The sequence below is a fragment of the Chiloscyllium plagiosum genome, unplaced genomic scaffold (genome assembly GCF_037043375.1).
Source record: "Chiloscyllium plagiosum isolate Xiang-an unplaced genomic scaffold, Cpla_swu_hap1 HiC_scaffold_2, whole genome shotgun sequence".
NCBI lineage: Eukaryota > Metazoa > Chordata > Chondrichthyes > Orectolobiformes > Hemiscylliidae > Chiloscyllium > Chiloscyllium plagiosum.
In genome coordinates, this window is record NW_028270140.1 from 139,715,104 (window position 1) to 139,735,182 (window position 20,079).

General features: G+C 41.2%; 1 protein-coding gene and 1 long non-coding RNA gene across 3 annotated transcripts in view; one reads left to right on the top strand and one right to left on the bottom strand.

The window, feature by feature from the left end:
- glra3 (glycine receptor, alpha 3) overlaps positions 1-20,079 on the top strand; it is a 223,113-nt gene that overhangs the window by 189,127 nt on the left and 13,907 nt on the right. Inside the window, exons 7-9 of one of the 2 annotated variants that reach the window (XM_043704625.2) lie at positions 5,528-5,742; positions 8,579-8,719; positions 9,449-9,568. In XM_043704625.2, coding sequence (XP_043560560.2) covers positions 5,528-5,742; positions 8,579-8,719; positions 9,449-9,568 — 476 coding nt within the window. The remainder of the gene's footprint in view (positions 1-5,527; positions 5,743-8,578; positions 8,720-9,448; positions 9,569-20,079) is intronic. The other variant, XM_043704642.2, reaches the window with a different exon arrangement.
- The window catches only part of LOC148152002 (uncharacterized), a 333,843-nt gene that overhangs the window by 99,361 nt on the left and 214,403 nt on the right, over positions 1-20,079 (bottom strand). The window lies entirely within an intron of this gene.

Here is a 20,079-nt window from a genome sequence, read left to right on the forward strand (position 1 = left end):
AACAATGACATATAGATCACAGGGTGCTTAGACAGAGTGAGACATATAAAGTTACAGCTGCACAGGAGGTACACAAAGCAAGATCAATATTAACAAGATCCACATTGCTTGAAGTTAGAGAGGTCCATGCAGCAGTGAAGGAACCAGCAAGGAACAAGCTGTTCTTGAACCTGTTGGTGCATGTGTTCAAGCTTCTGTATCTTCTGTCTGATGGAAGAGCCCTAATTTGGAACTAAATTGGTAACAAAGTTGTCACAAAATCATGAGCTCAGAATATTTCTCAGTCATATGGAAAAAAAGATACCACACTCTGAGATGGTTAGAATCAAAAATATACACATGCAAGCTAAATATTCAAGTTCCCATTTTTCTCTCTCAAAGTCTTTCCCCCTCTCAGGGTTTCCGAAGTTTCTCTCTGAAGTCCCTAAGCCTCTTTCGCACTACAGCAAGCAAGATTTATTTGTACCAAAATTCTAAAAACGCAACTACATAGCTGGATTCAAAACATTCTCGATCTTGGCAGTCTGCATAACTCTTGGTCTCACTGTTGTCACAGAACCATAGAATTGTTTCAGTGTAGAGGGAGGTGATTCAGCCCATCATCTCTGCACTGGCTCTCTGAGCATACTTTTTGATTGCCAATCTCCTTCCTCTTCCCTATAACCCTGCACAGTGATTCTATTTAAATAGTCATCCAATGCTCTTTTGATTGCCTCAATTGAACCTGCCTCCAGTACATTTCCAAACCATGCATTCCATACCATATCTACTTCACTGTGTGATAAAGCTTCTTTTTTCCCTCGCCCTGCATTTGCTTCTTTTTTCAAACACTTTGAAACTGTTCCCACTTGTTCCTGATCTATGAATGGGAATAAATTCCCACTATCCACTCTGTTCAGACCCCTTCTGACTTTGAAAATCTTTGTCAAATCTCCTCATAAAAGGAGAACAGTCCTAACCTCATACCCATTCACACAAGCAACTGTCATGCCTCATCACTAGAGGCATTCTGGTAAATCTCTTTGAATCCCAAGATCATAGAATCATCAAATTTTACAGTATGGAAGGAGGCCATTCAACCCATTGTGTCTGTACCACCTCCTAAAAGAGCTACCCAGCTAGTCTCACTTTCCAACCATGTTTCCATAGCCCTCTATCACCACCACCTTCAGTTCTCTTTTAAAACCTCGCATGAAAACCGCCTCCAGAACTCTCCCAGGCAGGACCTTCCAAACCCTAACAACTCTCTGAGGAAAGAGATTTCTCCTCATCTCACTACTAGCTCTCTTGCTGGCAACTGGAAATTCTCCTCTCAATTAACTGACATAATTCTTCGGCAATCTGTCAAATATATTTACATCCTTTCTATAATGTGGTGTGCAGAACTATATATAATACGCTACCTGAAGTCTAACCAGTACCCTTACAAGTCATGGGATGTGGGGAGTTCCTGGCTAGATATTACCCATCCCTAATTGTCAGGGGATAGTTAAGGGTCCAGATTACCTGGTCGGAAGTCACAAGATGGTCAGATGTAAGTATGACATATTTTCTTTCCAAAAGGGAACAGCAATCGACAGCAGTTACATGGTCACCATTAGGCTAACTTTGTAATTACAGATTTTCTTTTTCTCCCCAATTCACTTTGTGAGATTTGAACCCTTATCGTCTGGACATTAGCCTTGGGTTCTCCTCTCCATTATTAGTTGTTGAGAGTGTGTTGCTGGAAAAGCACAGCAGGTCAGGCAGCGTCCGAAGATCAGGAAAATGTCTTATTCCTGATGAAGGGCTCCAGACCCAAAACATCAATTTTCCTGCTCCTCAGATGCTGCCTGACCTGCTGTGCTTTTCCAGCAACACACTCTCAACTCTGATCTCTAGCATCTGCAGACCTCTGTCTCCTAGTTCTCAATTATTAACCCAGTGACATTACCACTACACCACCATCTCCTATGAAGCTTATCCTAACCTCCTTATTCTAGAACTTAATATCCCTACAGTCTATAATATTCTATGCTTTCTTGTCTGCTGTCTCTACCTGCCCTGCCACCTTTGAGGATTTATGTATATTGTCCCTCTGCTCCTGCACATCTTTAGACTAGAACCATTTATTGTATACTTTGCTTCATGGTCTTTGTACTGAAGTGTACAGGCATGTAGAGAAGGCATGATCTGCTGTTATCGCAATCCAACGCTTATGTTACCTCACATCACATAAATATGAAATGTGGGTCATGTAGTGCTGAAGAAGTCAAATTAATTTTATTAAAGTTCTGGTATTTAGATATGCATATTACAATCACAGGCACTTGTGCATCTGAGCTCAAGATCAGCTAATTAGATTAGATTAGATTACTTACAGTGTGGAAACAGGCCCTTCGGCCCAACAAGTCCACACCGACCCGCCGAAGTGCAACCCACCCAGACCCATTCCCCTACATTTACCCCTGCACCTAACACTATGGGCAATTTAGCATGGCCAATTCACCTGACCTGCATATTTTTGGTCTGTGGGAAGAAACCGGAGCACCCGGAGGAAACCCACGCAGACACAGGGAGAATGTGCAAACTCCACACAGTCAGTTGCCTGAGGCGGGAATTGAACCCGGGGCAGCACTGTGCCACCGTGCTGTCCCGAATTGGTCATAATCACCCATTTACACTCTCACATGTCTTGTTGACTCATGTTTGACTCCTTCTCATAGGTTCTTGATCTACTTGGAATACCAAAATGACCTACCTAATCCATCCATGTACCTGTCTAAATTCTAATCTGACTAATTGTTTCTAGAAGATTCCCCACCATTGAACTCAAGTTGATTAGTCTTCTGGAAAACATATCGTATTGTATTCTCGCTAAAAAATTAATTAGTTAACTTGAGCTGTGTTAACTCCTTCACTCTCCACATCACCCAGGAGCCAAGCAAATAAACAAGCCCATTTTGTCTGATGATGGGATGTCAGAAGTCCCATGACATTGCAGAAAAACAGCAAGGATTCAGGTCTCCTAACCAACATTCTTTCCCCAACTGGTCATCAATCCCTGCAAGGGGAACTACTAGACAAGGTCAAGGAATGTGGAATTAGAGGGAAAGTAGCAAATTTGAATGAAAAACAATTGCGATGTGTGAGACAGGGCCAGAGTTAAAATGGTTAAGTATGTGACAACGTTGTTTATTTGGATTCCCTTAATTATGGACAGTGATCCAACTGAAGTGTTTGCTATGACTGGAGTCATTGATAAGGTCTATCAAGAAAGGCTGTTTGCTCAGAGGGGGAAATCGGAAGAAGGGAACATAACTTGGAAGTTCAAGTCAGGTCATCGGGCTGATATCAAAAAGCACATCATCGCATTGAAGACAGGTGACATCTGGAACTCTTCCCAACACTTACCACCAGCCCACTCAAAATAACTGTTGATGTTGACAATCAAATTGAAAATATCAAGAAGTTAGATTGGTAGGTTTTTATTCAATAAAAGTAAGAGTATTAAAGGAAAAGAAAACCAAGGTAGGTAAATGGATACAAATGAGCTATGGTTTGATAAAATGGTTTCAGAGACAGAATTGTGTATATCTATTCTAAAGTACTTTTCTGAAGGTAGTGTTTTTATTATGTTTTGAAATGGGTAGGAGTGTCCTCCAAAGGGAGTTTATAAGAATGATCCTGGAGATGAAGGGCTTATCAATATAAGGAACCCTGGGATACTTCTTGGTGGAGTTTAGAAGGATGAGGGAGGATCTGACTGAAACTTACAGAACACTGAGAAGCCTGGATAGTGTGAACATGGAAAAGTTATTTCAACTAATAGAAGAGACTAGGACCCGAGGGCACAGCCTCAGAGTGAAGGGATGACCCTTCAGAACTGAGTTGAGGAGGAATTCTTTCAGCCGGACAATGGTGAATCTATGGAACTCATTGTTGGACAGGACTGTGGAGGCCAAGTCGTTGAATGTATTTAAGACACAGATAGATAAGTTCTTGATTGATATGGGGATCAAGGGTTATAGGAAGATGGCAAGGGAAGGAAGTTGAGAAACAATTCAAGCATGATCAAATGGCAGAGCAGATCTGATAGGCCGAATGGCTGAATTCTGCCCCTATATCACGGTCTTATGGTCCTATAGTCTTATGGTCCTATGGACTGAGCTTTGTGGTCACTTTTGTTCACTGTGTTAAGTTTGAGAGAAAGGTAGTGTTCATGGATATTTTTAAAAAACGTTTGTTCAGTGGGCAAAAAGAACCTTGAGCATGTTCCAGCAGCCCTATGTGGTTTAAATCAAGATATTTTTTACAACATAGATACACCAGTTGTAAAATTTTAAATGTGCAGTCCGCAAAACCAGTTAGTATAAATTCCCTCAAAAGAACTTCAACTGTGCATCATTATCGATGGCAGAGGCTGCAGTATCATTGCATGTTGGCACCTTTTCAATAATATACAAAGCTTTTAGCTGATAAATCAGGATTATCACACCTCATTTTAACTACCAATGTAGCGAAACTTAGTAGTATCCCACTATCCTCATTAAAATGTGCCTCTATATGAATCACTGCCACCATTCATTTGAAGATAAATATTTTTCAGCCTTTGTATTGATTTTATGACTTATTTTGAATATTTAAAGTTGCTATCTATGGATGGATGAATTTTTTCTCCTTCCAATGTTCACATCTTCTGTTTCCACCATGATACTAGTTAGTGCTACATTATTGGTTCATTGTTAGTGCTTTTCATTAAAGTGTGTTTTTTACATTGCTAGTTAGTAATCTAGAGACCTAGATTAACAATCCTGCTGAGTTTGATTTTAATTCCAAAATGGCAATTTTAGTTCAGTTCAATAAAGTGTGTTTTTGTAAAGGCTACCACTGAGAGCTCAAGTCTTTCCAATATTGCTTGTGTCACTGAGAATGAAAGTGGGATATGAGTACCTAAGAGGGGGTTTTACCAATTTGTTGTGATCACTGTCACAGAGACTAACCTTGTATGCCAAGTGTTTTATCTTTTTATTTGCTGTTTGAATTTCGCCAAATGCGATTGTAGGATTTGCATCCACATGCCTATCACATTAGCTTGGCTTTCTGAATTACTCATCTCATGACATTTCTACCATGTTATTGTCTCCAGTCATGCTAATATCATTTAATTTGGACAATTTGGAAGCATCAAAAAAACTGAACATGCTTTCCATATTGCTACACTTTAATAATGTTACACAGGTAGCAGTTTAAGAAACATTTAGACAGGTACATGGATGGATTAGGTAGAGAGGGATATGGACCAAGTACAAGCAGATGAGAACAGTTTAAATTGTGAAAACTGGGCAGCAGGGCAGGTAGGGCTGAAGGGCCTATTTCAATGCTATAGACCTCCATTTCTCTAGGTACTAATGAAAGGAAATCAACCACTATGCAAATGCATGCTCTATAATCTGCTGAAATATGGAACACAATGTTTGAAACATGATGTACGTGAGATCTAACATGTTTGGCCTTCTTTTCTGGTGCTCCATTATATCTTTTGCAGGAAAATTCACATGTATTGAAGTAAGGTTTCATCTTGAGAGACAAATGGGCTATTATTTAATTCAGATGTACATTCCGAGTCTTCTAATTGTGATTCTATCCTGGGTATCATTTTGGATAAACATGGATGCAGCCCCTGCTAGAGTAGCCTTAGGAATCACAACAGTGCTCACCATGACGACACAAAGCTCTGGATCTCGTGCTTCATTGCCTAAGGTAGGAAAATTAAACTATTTGCTTGGAATTAATTGAATCACTACATTGTAATGAATAGACACAGACCTGAAGCCTGTAACTTTACACAATATTAACTAAGATTTTCCCCTTGTCAAGCTCCCATCTTGACTGTTCACTAATCAGAAGTATGAAGCACAGCTTAATGTACCCCTAAATGGGGTGAGATCAGGATTAAGAGTATTGTGTAACCTATCATTTGAACTACCTGTTGAATACCTCTTACCATTTATTTTCCTTTTGAAGTAGGCATGCAACAACAAAAAAGGAAATTATAACACAAAGAAAAGCCAAGTAAAAGTATTGGTGACTAAAATCAAGGGAAACCCAAAGAGATAAACTTGGGAAAGAATTGGACCTTTTGGGAACCAGAAAAGCAACCTGTGCCTGGAGGCAGAGGTTGAGGTTAGATTACTTAGAGAACATTTTGCAGATATCTTTACAAAGGAGTGAGCAACTGAAGTGAGCAACTACTAAAGGGCTTGAAGTCTCTGAAAATAGATATCAGACCCCCACTAAATGTATCCCATGTTGTTACAAGGAGTAAAGTTTGAAAAGCCTCTGACCATCATAGATAAATATGTACAGCTACATACATAGCCGTGGCTACAAAACTGATGTCATAGAAATTGAGGACTTATACCAGGCGTTTAAAAAGCAAGTTGATCTCCAGTATGGAGGTGTTGCCTTACAAACAAAGTTTAAATAGATTGGGATTCTACTCACTGGAGTTTGGAAGAAGGAGAGGTGATCTCATTGAAACAAATAGAATTCTTAAGGGGTTTGACAGGGTAAATGCTGAGAGGATATTTCTCCTCATGGGAGAATCTAAGACCAGACAGCATAGTCTCAGAATAAAAAGGCAACAATTTAAGACTGAAGGAGGAATTCTTTCTCTCAGAGGGTTGTGAGTCTTTGGAACTCCTCACCACAGAGAGCTATGGGGCCAGAGTCCTTGTGTATATTTAAGGCTGAGATAGATAGATTCTTGATTATGAGATTATGGGCAAAATGCAGGAAAGTGAACATGAGGAATGTTGGATCAGCTATGATCCTTATAAATAAGGGAGCAGGCTTAAGGGGCCCAATGGCCTACACTTGTCCCATCTGGTCTTATAAAGATGCTGCTTTACAATTGTTATAGTCAGTGAGTAAGATAGAACTCTGCAACATATGGCTCAGGAGTAACCTTCCTTCCCAAATGATGATCAAAAGATGACATGGGTTGTATTGACATTTGAATTACATTAGCTCAGACTGTAATCACTCCTGACAAAACAGTATGTGAGCAATGCTATGTTATATTAGTCCAATATCAATTCAAAGAAAATATTAACTGAAAACCGTGCATTTTGCATTCCTAAATTTTTCTGCATGAATGTGGTTTCTGTCATATATTTTTAAAAAGTATATATAGACACAGGAGCCATGTAAGAGGTGTGAAGTAACAGACAGCGTGGTTAAAAATGGACTGAAGAGAGGGTAAATGCCAATGGAAGTGCCAGGGTGGGTATTCCATGTCCACACTCCCTGCCTTGAGATTTACCTACTTACTAATCTGCTCAGACACCAGCCAGCTGAAGGTCTGTGTGCTGCTTTGTGTCTACTGGGGCCATGATAAGAGTAAGGGCATTGAACTTGTATCCCACTCTCCTACCCTTTCCCCCATCACTCCTCAGAATGATGAAAGAAACTCACCCTCTCATTTGTAATTTCAAACTTTCAATCCCCTTGTAAGGAGGCCACTCAAAGTTTTTACTAAGGTCTAATTTTTCAAAATTCCTCAGACATGGAGCATCCGGATGGATCACACACACAGTCACATTTAGGTGATGCCTGATCTCTTCAGGCTCATTGCTGTCCATGATGCATCCAACTGCTAGGAAGCCATTGATATGCAAATTCTCAATGTTGGGAGTGCCACACTTTCTCCTGAGTTTCCCACCCTTAACCCACAACCTACCCCACTTGACACCACAGACCTTATCGAGCTGCCCCCATCCTGGTCACTTATAAAATCTCTGGAGAATTCCGAAGGGAAGACCAGGTTCCCAACAAAGTGCCTGCTTAGGTGCAGCAAGGTCTTACAGGTTGTAGTTTAAAAGTGAGAGGCCACCCATTTAAAACAGAGATGAGGGCTGTGAGTCTTTGAAATTCCCTTCTTCAAATGGCAATGGATGCAAAATCTTTAAATATTTTTAAGGCTGAGGCACATAATTTCTTGATTATCAAGGGGAAGAGAGATTAGGCAGGAATGTATAGTTGAGGTTAAAATCTGATCTGCTATGATCCTGTTAAATGATGGAGGAAGCTTGAAGGGTCGATGGGTCTACTGTTGTTCCTTATTTGTATGTTCAACCCGAATAAATTGTATTTCTGTAACTCCTCCCAAAATGTTCAACCAGAATTTGGCTCCAAACCACTAAGTTATGATGAACCTTGTTCGTTGAGTCAGGTTTCAGGAGCAGCTCACTGGAGGACAAGGTAATAGAGCAATTTAGAAGTTTATGGATCAAATTCCTGGGCTTAGAATCAAGGAGGCTGAATATGCAGCCTGTAACGGCAGAGTGATTAAAACAGGAGGATGCACAAGAGGCCAATGTGCGAAGGGCTGAGAATTCAAACGGTTGTAGAGCTATAGGAAACATTGACCAAAAAATCTCATATTTTAAATTCATATTTAATTAATTTTAGGACAGTTTTGTTGCAGGTAAGGTTGCCTCCTTTATAATTGAATCGTAGCCTGGAATTCTGACCATGGCCTATTCTACCACTGCTAACCTTGTCGAAAGCTAACCTTTCACCCTCCTCACTGCAGGTGTCCTATGTCAAGGCCATCGATATCTGGATGGCCGTCTGTCTGCTGTTTGTGTTCTCTGCCCTCCTGGAGTATGCAGCTGTGAATTTTGTGTCAAGACAGCACAAAGAGCTACTCCGACTACGGAAGAGGAAACGGAAGGTCAGAAACCATCTTCTTAAATTGAAGCTGGTTAAGGTTGCATACTGTAGCTGCTGGCTGCAATACTTTCTGATATATCACCATCTTGATCGTCCAATACTTCTAGCACCAGCTAAGTATCCAACCAGAGCACACTTGCAAGGACAAGACCTGCACTGTTGATGGCATGACCCACATTAAGATTGCATCTTTCATTCTTGCATTCTCTATTGCACCAAACTCCAAACAAAACTAGAACTTCTCTTGGGAGGGATATTAAAATACAGAGCTGAAAATGTGTTGCTGGAAAAGCGCAGCAGGTCAGGCAGCATCCAGGGAACAGGAGAATCGACGTTTCGGGCATAAGCCCTTCTTCAGGAACGAAGCGTCGATTCTCCTGTTCCCTGGATGCTGCCTGACCTGCTGCGCTTTTCCAGCAACACATTTCCAGCTCTGATCTCCAGCATCTGCAGACCTCACTTTCTCCTCAAAGATATTAAAATACAGCACATTCAAAAACAAGTGCTAGTGATTTATAGGAAACATTGGTGTAAAGTCTGATATAAAATACCCAAAATTAATGACCTGAACTATCTTTTGTCACAAGTAACATTTTATCTTGTGTAATTTATAGAGCTGGAAATATTTTTAAAATGTTGAGGACATAGAAGCCCTTGTAGTTGTGCCTGTATTTTATCTTAATAGAGTACTTTTTTGTTTCCCTTCTTTGCTGAACCATTTTGATGAAAGAATATTGAGGGGGTGCTTGATGGAAATGAAAACATAGAAACGATACGACGTAACAATGGCTTGAGAACCAACGAACCAATATACGGGACTTTGGCTCAAATCTACAGTTCAAATTTTGGGGTAAAATAACAAGCAGATGTCCCATTTGTTATGTGATAAACAGTGATAAATAGAGGAGTTGTCCTTTTGTTTAACCTCATGTCTGTATCAAGTAGGAACTTTCACCCCTTGTAGTCTGTTTACTGTTCATATGTTGTAAAACGTAGTCTCATCTTAAGGTACCTGTCTTGTTAAAACATCTATTTAGATCATATTTAATCTCCCCTAAAAAAGAAAGTTTACAAACAGCAAACAAAGCTGAGTTCAATTGAATATTTTCCCACTCAACAAATACATTATTTTGACATTGGTGAACTGCGAAACAAATTTAGATCAGAAGTCAGTGGAAATTCTTGGCAGGGCAAAGTTCAATATCTCCAACATAGTCCCTTGTCAGAGTTAAGTTAAAATCTAGTATGTACAGAATTGATCTTAAATGCAACTTCTTCACATTGAAATATTAGGAGCTGCCTGTGCTTTATTTAATTAATGCATGCATTTTGTTTCAGGGTTGGAGACAATTCAGGGAATATCTACAATTATATTCAGCACTGAAAGGAAAGATTTTTAAAAATCATGCTGGTAGAAATGAGTGAAGGAAGAAAGAAATTCTTCATTTTAAATATTTAAAAGTATTTAAAATTTGTGAAAGAAGCTCTAAACTTGACGATAGGGATGATTGAGTGTTTCTTTGAAGACATTTCTTGTCACTATAGGGGTTCATTGGTCCTATACGCAGTGTAAAGTAGTTAAATGCGCCTGGAGAGCCTTTAGACTGGCATGTTTAGTATAAGGGGTCAGGGCTTGCAGGAGTTTAGATTGGCATGGAGGGTAAAAGGGGCCATGGAGGGTGAGTGTAGTGCATGAGCTGACATGGATCCTGCATGGCAGGTTTGTGAAGCACAGGCTGTAGAGCTGGTCTTTTTTATTTATACTGGAATGAAGTCAAAAAGCACTAAGATGGGCCTCTTAAACAACCCATTTCTGTTAGTTTCTATCAGCTATTCAACACGTCAGACTTTAAATCAAGTAATTTGTGGATTACTGCACACATGCAAGTGGTTGACAAGCAGGGAAGTTGCTAAAGTCAATGAAAACCTTATTAATTGCTATAGGCTGTAACACTATCAAGAAAATGGAAAAATAGAATATAAGATCAGGATATTTCAGCTCTGAGGGTTTGAGTTTCAAGATGAAACTGGATAGTCTGGTGTTGTTTTCTCTGAAGCACAGGGGGTTGAGGGATGACCTTTTCGGAGGCTTGTAAAATCATGAGAGGTATAGATAAGGTGAATAGTGAAGGTCTCTTCCGCAGCATAGGGGAGTTAAAAACATAGGTTTAAGGTGAGAGGGGAAAGTTTTAAAAGAGACCTGAGGGATAACATTTTCACACAGAGGGTGGTTCATATGTGAAATGAACTGTCAGAGGAAGTGGCAGATGCACGTATAGTTGCAACATTTAAAAGACAGGTATATGGGTAGGTAAGGTTTAGAAGGATATGGACCAAATGCAGGCAAATGGGATGAGTTTACTTTGGGAAACCTGGTCAGCATGGATGAGTCAGACCAGAGGGTCTGTTTCCACGCTGCTTACTCTATCACTCCATGAATCTATAAAAGCATGAACATGATGAGTCCATGGGGTGTGAAATCTGTTCCCCCAACTGATGGATACAATGCAATGAGGCCAGGGAGTAGACACTACCATCCTCCAAACTAAGCAACATGCCAACAAAGAAACATAAGAAGCAGGGTCGGGAGAAAACCAAATGGACCTTCTAACTTGCTCTGTCATTAATGCAATCATGGCTGATCTCAAATCCATATTGCACCATATTCCATGTGATGCTTTGGCAGACCACAGTTTTATTTTAGAAGAAGACAATAAATGGGAGATAACCTGGTCAACACATACAAATGCCCATTCAACATTCCTTATTGAAGAAGATGATTCAGTGGATCTATAGGAGTCAACTCTTTGGATTGTATTTTCAATCTCAAGGCAGCTAGTGGGAGTTGGGAACATTTCTAGCTTTGCAGAACCCAACTTCAGAGAATGTAGCTCTGACCAGCAGGTTAATGCTGGAATTGAGCGTGCCACCCACAGGACAAAGAGGCAATCCCAGGAGTTGTTGGGTGCAAAGGTTGGCTGCTTCAAAGACCCATTTTTATGCTTTGGTACTTCATTCCAGTTATAATAAGAAGGCACTTAATACTCACTCCTACATACTTGCTGTATCTCATCTATGCCAGCTCATCTCCATCACCCACCTTTCATGCCTCTGACTCTGCCTCTAAGCCTTTGCAACCCCTGACCCCATGGTTGCTCAGGTTACCTATGCCAAGCTATGGCTCCTCTGTGCCCATTAAATTAATTTGTACACTGTTTCGAAGCAGAGAACCTATATCATGAAATAAAATGTTTTTTTTTTAATCTGCAAAGAACCAGTCATTCATTCATAAAAAATGCCCTTACTACAGCTCAATAAAAGTGTCAATTAACCAGAACATTGAAAGTATTGATTCCAGAAACTGCAAGCACTTGAAATATCTGGTGTAAATATACATTGTGAAATTTACAGAAAATGTTCAGACAGACAGAAATGTTAGTCAAGCAAATGTTATCCATGAGGCTTAACTGTATCAACATTCTAATGGATTTCTGGGATCAGCCAACTCCATGAAAATCCAAGTACCCCTATATCCCTACCCCTAACTCCAGAGGATAAAGAAATAGAGGTAATTATTTTCTGACACTTTCAAAATCAAAAGTAGACAAAATGGGTTTAGCTTCAGGAAAAGAAACAATAAGATGAGAAAAATATAAATGGTGATAAAGATAATTAGAACATTAGAATTAGAATCCCTACAGCGTGGAAACAGGCCCTTTGGCCTGTATTCCACCCAAAGAGTATTCCACCCAACCCCATTCCCATTACTCTACATTTACCCCTGACGAATGCACCTAACCTACACAACCCTGAACACTATGGGCAATTTAGCATGACCAATTCACCTAACCTGCGCATCTTTAGATTGTGGGAGGAAATCGGAGCACGCAGACACGGGGTGCAGGTGCAAACTCCACACAGATAGTCACCCAAGATTGAAATCAAACCCGGGTCCCTGGTGCTGTGAGGCCACAGTGCTAACCACTGTTACACCATGCCGCCCCTACAATAGGATTCAAGTGACCTAATCAGGTTAAAGTTCCAAATTGAAAATTAACCATTTTGAGGACTGTTAGACTTATTCTTCATAAACAAAACTTTTAAAAAATTCGTTCATGGGATATGGATATTGCTGGCAAGCATCTATATTTTTCCAATTCCTATTTGCCCTTCATATATTGATTGTGAGCCAATTGCCTGAAACACTACAATCCCTCTGGTGCATGTCCAGCCACAGCGTGGTTAGGTTCTAATAGTTTAACCTGGTGATGGTGGAGGAAAGGTGCTATCCTTCCAACTCAGGATAGTGTCTGCTTTGAGGGCAGCTTAACAATGTAAATCCCATGCACTGGTATCCCTTGACCTTCTAATGGAGATATCGAAAGGTATGTTTTATAGGCAGTATGAAGGAAAATGAATGATAAGCTATTCTAGGAATCTAGATTGATTCGATAGCTAGATCAAAAGATTAGATCGATAGATAAGATAAGATAGATAGACAGATAGATATAGCTAACGAGACCCTGATAGATAGCTAAAGAGAGATGATGTTAAAGTGTCTGTTACATCTATTTCTTTGTCCTATCTTTTCAGGTGGTTATCAAATTGTTACATCATGTAAATAAAATTTGTGATAATCTCCATTATCTTGAAACTCAGTTAGATGCGTTTCACTTACAAGAAATCATAGATTCCTAACAGTATGGAAGCAGGCCAATTGACCCATTGAGTGCATACTGACTGTCCGAAGAGAATCCCACCGCCCCACACCCTACACTTCCAATGGCCAATCCACTTACCCTGCACATCTTTGCACTGTGGGAGGAAACCGGAGCACCCGGAGAAGTCACATGCAAACACAGTGAGAATTTGCAATCTCCACACAGACAGTTGCTTAAGGCTGGAATCAAACTCAGGTTGCTGTTGCTGTGAGGCAGCAATGCTAACCACTGAACCACCGCGCCACCCCAATGAGCTATTGAAGAGAGTGCCTTAAAGGGAAAACATTAGATACCATCAACAAGGAATTGAGGCAATGGAAGCAGATATAATTGGCTTACAGTTGTATGTACTTCTTTGAAAAGCTATTAATTGAATACAAAATGAAATGCCAGAACTGAGTGTCCGCATTGCTACATGTGCTGCAGTGATTTGACCTATGTGCTGTGGTTCCATATTTCATTAAATATTCAAAGGTACACAAAATCAACTTGTTTGGGAATCATTAAGTTTGCAAACCTTTCAAACAGAAGCAGCCTTAAATAGCTACCACATATGCTGTGGGAACAGATGATCATATATACAACTGATGTATTTGGCACATAATATTTTTCTTCTATTTCTATCAGCCTTGAGCAAGCATCGTCTTTTTACCAATACAGTTGTCTAGAGCATATTTGTTTACAGTACTATTTACTTGGACTCAGGAGTCTATTTCAAATGATCTATCATTTCAAACAGCCCCTATCTAATGGTTTTACAGGCTTAAAGTAAAGCGCATCTGGGCAGAATTGATGTGTTAAAAATGATAACGAAACACTACCAATGCATTCATTAAAATATTTCTACGGCACAAGCCCTATTTTCTTTGGGGACTAATCTGCTCATTGCTTTCATTTTCACTCGTGTTTCACTCACAGTTTCGCAGCAGCTATGCAACAGTTTCTTCTCTCCTCTTTTTAAATTCTTTGTTCGGTAAAATGACATATACATGTCATCTAGTCCAACGCAACTAGATGACATGTATATGTCATTTAATGGTTGTCCTGATCTTTAGTACCAGAGTTCAAGTTAGGGCCTGCCAATCCACATTCTTTCTGCAACCACTGGATTATTTTGATCATCCAAATTAATGCCCACATCATAGGTGCTTGCCCCTGTACTTTGATCCTGACAGATATTGAGTTGTCAAATAATTATGAGCCTTTTTGATACAGAGTTTGCTGACCACATCTTCGACTTGAGATTTAAGGAGTTAAGAAATAATTGGTCAGTATGTGGGTATGGAATGGAAATATTAAACTCAAAGGTTTTTAAATTCACTTTTTCCCCAATATGTATATGCCAACTATCATCACCTGAATTAAGGAACACCAATTGCAATACCTTTCTTGTGCAGCTGTGATCACTATATTATAACAAACCAGAGACGACCTTAATATTTTCATGGTAAAATGCAAACCAGGTTTCACGGAATAAAGTGCATATCAAGCTTAGAACATAGAACATAGAACAGTACAGCACAGAACAGGCCCTTCAGCCCACGATGTTGTGCCGACCATTGATCCTCATGTAAGGTAAACCTAATGTACAAACCCTCAAATTTTTGTGACCATATGCATGTCCAGTAGTCTCTTAAATATCCCCAATGACCTTGCTTCCACAACTGCTGCTGGCAACGCATTTCATACTCTCACAACTCTCTGTGTAAAGAACCCTCTGACATCCCCTCTATACTTTCCGCCAAACAGCTTACAACTATGACCCCTCGTGTTAACAATTTCTGCCCTGGGAAAAAGTCTCTGGCTATCAACACTATCTATGCCTCTCATTATCTTGTACACCTCAATTAGGTCCCCTCTCTTCCTTCTTTTTTCCAATGAAAAAAGTCTGAGCTGAATCAACCTCTCTTCATAAGATAAGCCCTCCATTCCAGGCAGCATCCTGGTAAACCTCCTCTGAACCCTCTCCAAAGCATCCACGTCTTTCCTATAATAGGGCGACCAGAACTGGACACAGTATTCCAAGTGCGGTCTAACCAAAGTTTTATAGAGCTGCAACAAGATCTCACAGCTCTGAAACTCAATCCCCCTCTGAAACTCAATGAAAGCCAAAACACCATATGCTTCTGACAAAAATGGTCAGACTTCTGTCCCAAAGACAGACAACCACTGCCCTCCCATTTTTCCCCAGAAATGTGACCCACTGTCCTCTCCTCTCACTACCTACTCCCACACTAGTCATGAGCTGTGAAAGTCCCCAGAGATTGGAGTCCCTGATTTAGCAGTGGACTGGAAAACACCAAATAATTGTGTCCTCCAATATGTCTCCTATCAACATGTTTTTATTTAAGCGTGCTTTCGTGGAGCAGGCAACTCCAGCCATTTCTAACCTGGGGACCTACTGCAGCCCCTGAATACACCAACCATAATTCACACTCATCCCTACAATGCTTTCCAAACTGCAGCTACAGATCGGAGCTGTGGGCTCCACACTCAACCCTGTAAAATGTTCTAAATCTTGGTTAACACTCTCCAGGACACTTAGGTCCCAGTACCGTCTCTTTTAAGTGAACACCAAGAAAACTGTGCCCTATCTCCTATCCGCTTTCTGTAGAGATGGCTGCATCTTCACATCCATTTCTCCAGGATGCACCCTTCCCTGAATCTCACTGCTTTCTTGATAGGGAGGAGTTGGCCTAGTGGCATTATCACTAAACTATTCATCCAGAAACTCAGCTACTGGCCTGGGGGATCAGGCTTCAAATCCCACCACAGTACATGGTGGAACTTGAATTCCATTAAAACAAGTAAATCTAGAATTAAGAATCTACTGATCAGCATGAATTTATTGCCAATTGGCAGGAAAAGCTTATCTGACTCACTAATGTCCTCTAGGGATGGAAATCTGTCACCATCACCTGATCTCGACTACAGGTAACTCTAGATCCACAGCAATTTGTTTGACTCTTAATTGCCCGCTGAAATGGCTCAGTAAGCCACTCAGTTCAAGAATGGCTAGGGATGGCCAACAAGCGATGCCCATGTCCCACAGGTAAATAAAAAGACTAGCTCCAATCACCACTGCTCACCCCCATTACAGCATCCACTCCATGAATGGGTGACACTTTTGGCTGAGATGAGGTTGTTATGAGGAGAGCCTTTGGGTTCTTGAAGGTGTCCTACTCTCACAGGAGGAGCCTGGATGGTCGAAGGCTGAGGGATGACCTTATCGAGCTTTATAAAATCATGAAGGACATGGATAGGGTGAATAGGCAAGGTCTTTTCCCTGAGGTGGGGGAAGTCCTGAACTAGAGGGCATAGGTTTAGGGTGAAGGGGAAAAATATAAAATGGACCTTAGGGACAACCTTTTGACACAGAGGGTGGTGCATGTATGGAAAGAGCTGCCAGAGGAGGTGGTGGAGGCTAGTACAATTACAACATTTAAAAGGAATCTGGATGACTATAGGAATAGGAAGGGTTGAGAGGGATATGGGTCAAGTGCTGGCAAATTGGACTAGATTAGGTTAGGATATCTGGTAGGCATGGACGAGTTGGACCGAAGGGTCAGTTTCTGTGGTTACATCTCTATGACTCTATACTCCTCCTTATCATTCTTTTCAGGTCATCCCTCTATAAGATCACCCCTCAGCATCCACCGCTGCAGGGAAAACAGCCCCAGCCTAGTCAACCTCTCCCTATAGCTCAAATCCTCCAAACCTGGCAACATCCTTGTAAATTTAAAATAATGATGGAAAAGGATAGACCAGATCTAAAAGTTGAAGTTCTAAATTGGAGAAAGGCCAATTTTGACGGTATTAGGCAAGAACTTTCAAAAGCCGATTGGGGGCAGATGTTCGCAGGTAAAGGGACGGCTGGAAAATGGAAGCCTTCAGAAATGAGATAATGAGAATCCAGAGAAAGTATATTGCTGTTAGGGTGAAAGGAAAGGCTAGTAGGTGTAGGGAATGCTGGATGACTAAAGAAATTGAGGTTTTGGTTAAGAAAAAGAAGGAAGCATATGTAAGGTATAGACAGGATAGATCAGTGAATCGTTAGAAGAGTATAAAGGAAGTAGGAGTATACTTAAGAGGAAAATCAGGACAGCAAAAAGGGGACACAAGATAGCTATGGCAAATATAATTAAGGAGAATCCAAAGAGTTTTTACAAATGCATTAAGGACAAAAGGGTAACTAGGGAGAGAATAGGGCACCTCAAAGATCAGCAAGGCGGCCTTTGTGTGGTGCCACAGAAAATAGGGGAGATACTAAATGAGTATTTTGCATCAGTATGTATCGTGGAAAAGGATACGGAAGATATAGACTGTAGGGTAGTAGATGGTGACACCTTGCAAAATGTCCATATTACAGAGGAGGAAGTACTGGATGTCATGAAACGGGTAAAGGTGGATAAATCCCCAGGACCTGATCAGGTGTACCCGAGAATTCTGTGGGAAGCTAGAGAAGCGATTGCTGGGCCTCTTGCTCAGATAATTGTATCATCGATAGTCACAGGTGAGGTGCCGGAAGACTGGAGGTTGGCTAACGTGGTGCCACTGTTTAAGAAGGGTGGTAAGGACAAGCCAGGGAACTATAGACCAGTGAGCCTGACATTGGTGGTGGGCAAGTTGTTGGAGGGAATCCTGAGGGACAGGATGCACATGTATTTGGAAAGGCAAGGACTGATTAAGGATAGTCAACATGGCTTTGTGCATGGGAAATCATGTCTCACAAACTTGATTGAGTTCTTTGAGGAAGTAACAAAAAGGATTGATGAGGGCAGAATGGTAGATGTGCTCTATATGGACGTCAGTAAGGCATTCGACAAGGTTCCCCATGGGAGACTGATTAGCAAGGTTAGATCTCACGGAATACAGGGAGAACTAGCCATTTGGATACAGAACTGGCTCAAAGGTAGAAGACAGAGGGTGGTGGTGGAGGGTTTTATTCAGACTGGAGGCCTGTGACCAGTAGAGTGCCACAAGGATCGGTGCTGGGTCCTCTACATTTTGTCATTTACATAAATGATTTGGATACAAGCATAAGAGGTACATTTAGTAAGTTTGCAGATGACACCAAAATTGGAGGTGTAGTGGACAGGTAAGAGTGTTACCTCAGATGACAACAGGATCTGGACCAGATGTGCCAATGGAAGAGGCAGATGGAGTTTAATTCAGATAAATGCAAGGTGCTGCATTTTGGGAAAGCAAATCTTAGCAGGACTTATACACTTAATGGTAAGGTCTTAGGGAGTGTTGCTGAACAAAGAGGCCATGGAGTGCAGGTTCATAGTTCCTTGAAAGTGGAGTGGCAGGTAGATAGGATAGTGAAGAAGGCATTTGGTATGCTTTCCTTTCTTGGTCAGAGTATTGAGTACAGGAGTTAGGAGGTCATGTTGCGGCTGTAACAGGACATTGGTGAGGCCACTGTTGGAATATTGCGTGCAATTCTGGTCTCCTTCCTATCGGAAAGACGTTGTGAAACTTGAAAGGGTTCAGAAAAGATTTACAAGAATGTTGCCAGGGTTGGAGGATTTGAGCTATAGGGAGAGGCTGAACAGGCTGGGGCTGTTTTCCCTGGAGCTTCAGAGGCTGAGGAGTGACCTTATTGAGGTTTACAAAAGTATGAGGGGCATGGATAGGGCAAATAGGTAAAGTCTTTTCCCTGGGGTTGGGGAGTCCAGAACTAGAAGGCATAGGTTTAGGGTGAGTGGGGAAAGATATAAAAGAGACCTACGGGGCAACGTTTTCACACAGAGAGTGATACGTGTATGGAATGAGCTGCCAGAGGATGTGGTGGAGGCTGGTACAATTGCAACATTTAAGAGGCAGTTGGATGGGTATATGAATAGGAAGGGTTTGGAGTGATATGGGGCGGGTGCTGGCAGGTGGGACTAGATTGGATTGGGATATCTGGTCGGCATGGACGAGTTGGACCGAAGGGTCTGTTTCCATGCTATAACTCTCTATGACTCTATGACTCTAAATCATTTCTGAACACTTTCAGGTTTCACAACAATTTTCCGATAGTTAGGAGACCGGAATTGCATGCAATATTCCAAAAGTGGCTTAACCAATGTCCTGTACAGCCGCAACATGACCTCCCAACTCCTGTACTCAATACTCTGACCAATAAAGGAAAGCATACCAAATGCCTTCTTCACCATCCCATCTACCTGCGAGTCTACTTTCAAGAAGCAATGAATCTGCACTCCAAGGTCTCATTGTTCAGCAATACTCCCTAGGACCTTATCATTAAGTGTATAAGTCCTGCTACGATTTGTTTTCCCAAAATGCAGCATCTGGCATTTCATCTGGGGCTTCAGAAAGTTGCACTCCTCCTCTGCCTCACCTTCTTAAGCTATTGCATCCTCTGCCCAGCATCTTCATGCTGCATGTCAAGTTAACAAAGAAAAATTGCTCTTCACATGTGATACATAGTGAAACAATGACAGCAGGCTAGCTGTGTGTACCCGTGCAATCGGCTGACAAAGAGCTATCTGAATACGGTGTCAGAATTCTGCCAACTCCATGCAACACTGCCTTGCACAGCAAGGTCAGTTATTTCTGGAAGCCCACATCCACTCACCCTTCCTAATGCCCATGTTTGAGCCAGGCACTGAGTGCCAGCTTGCTCTGAAAA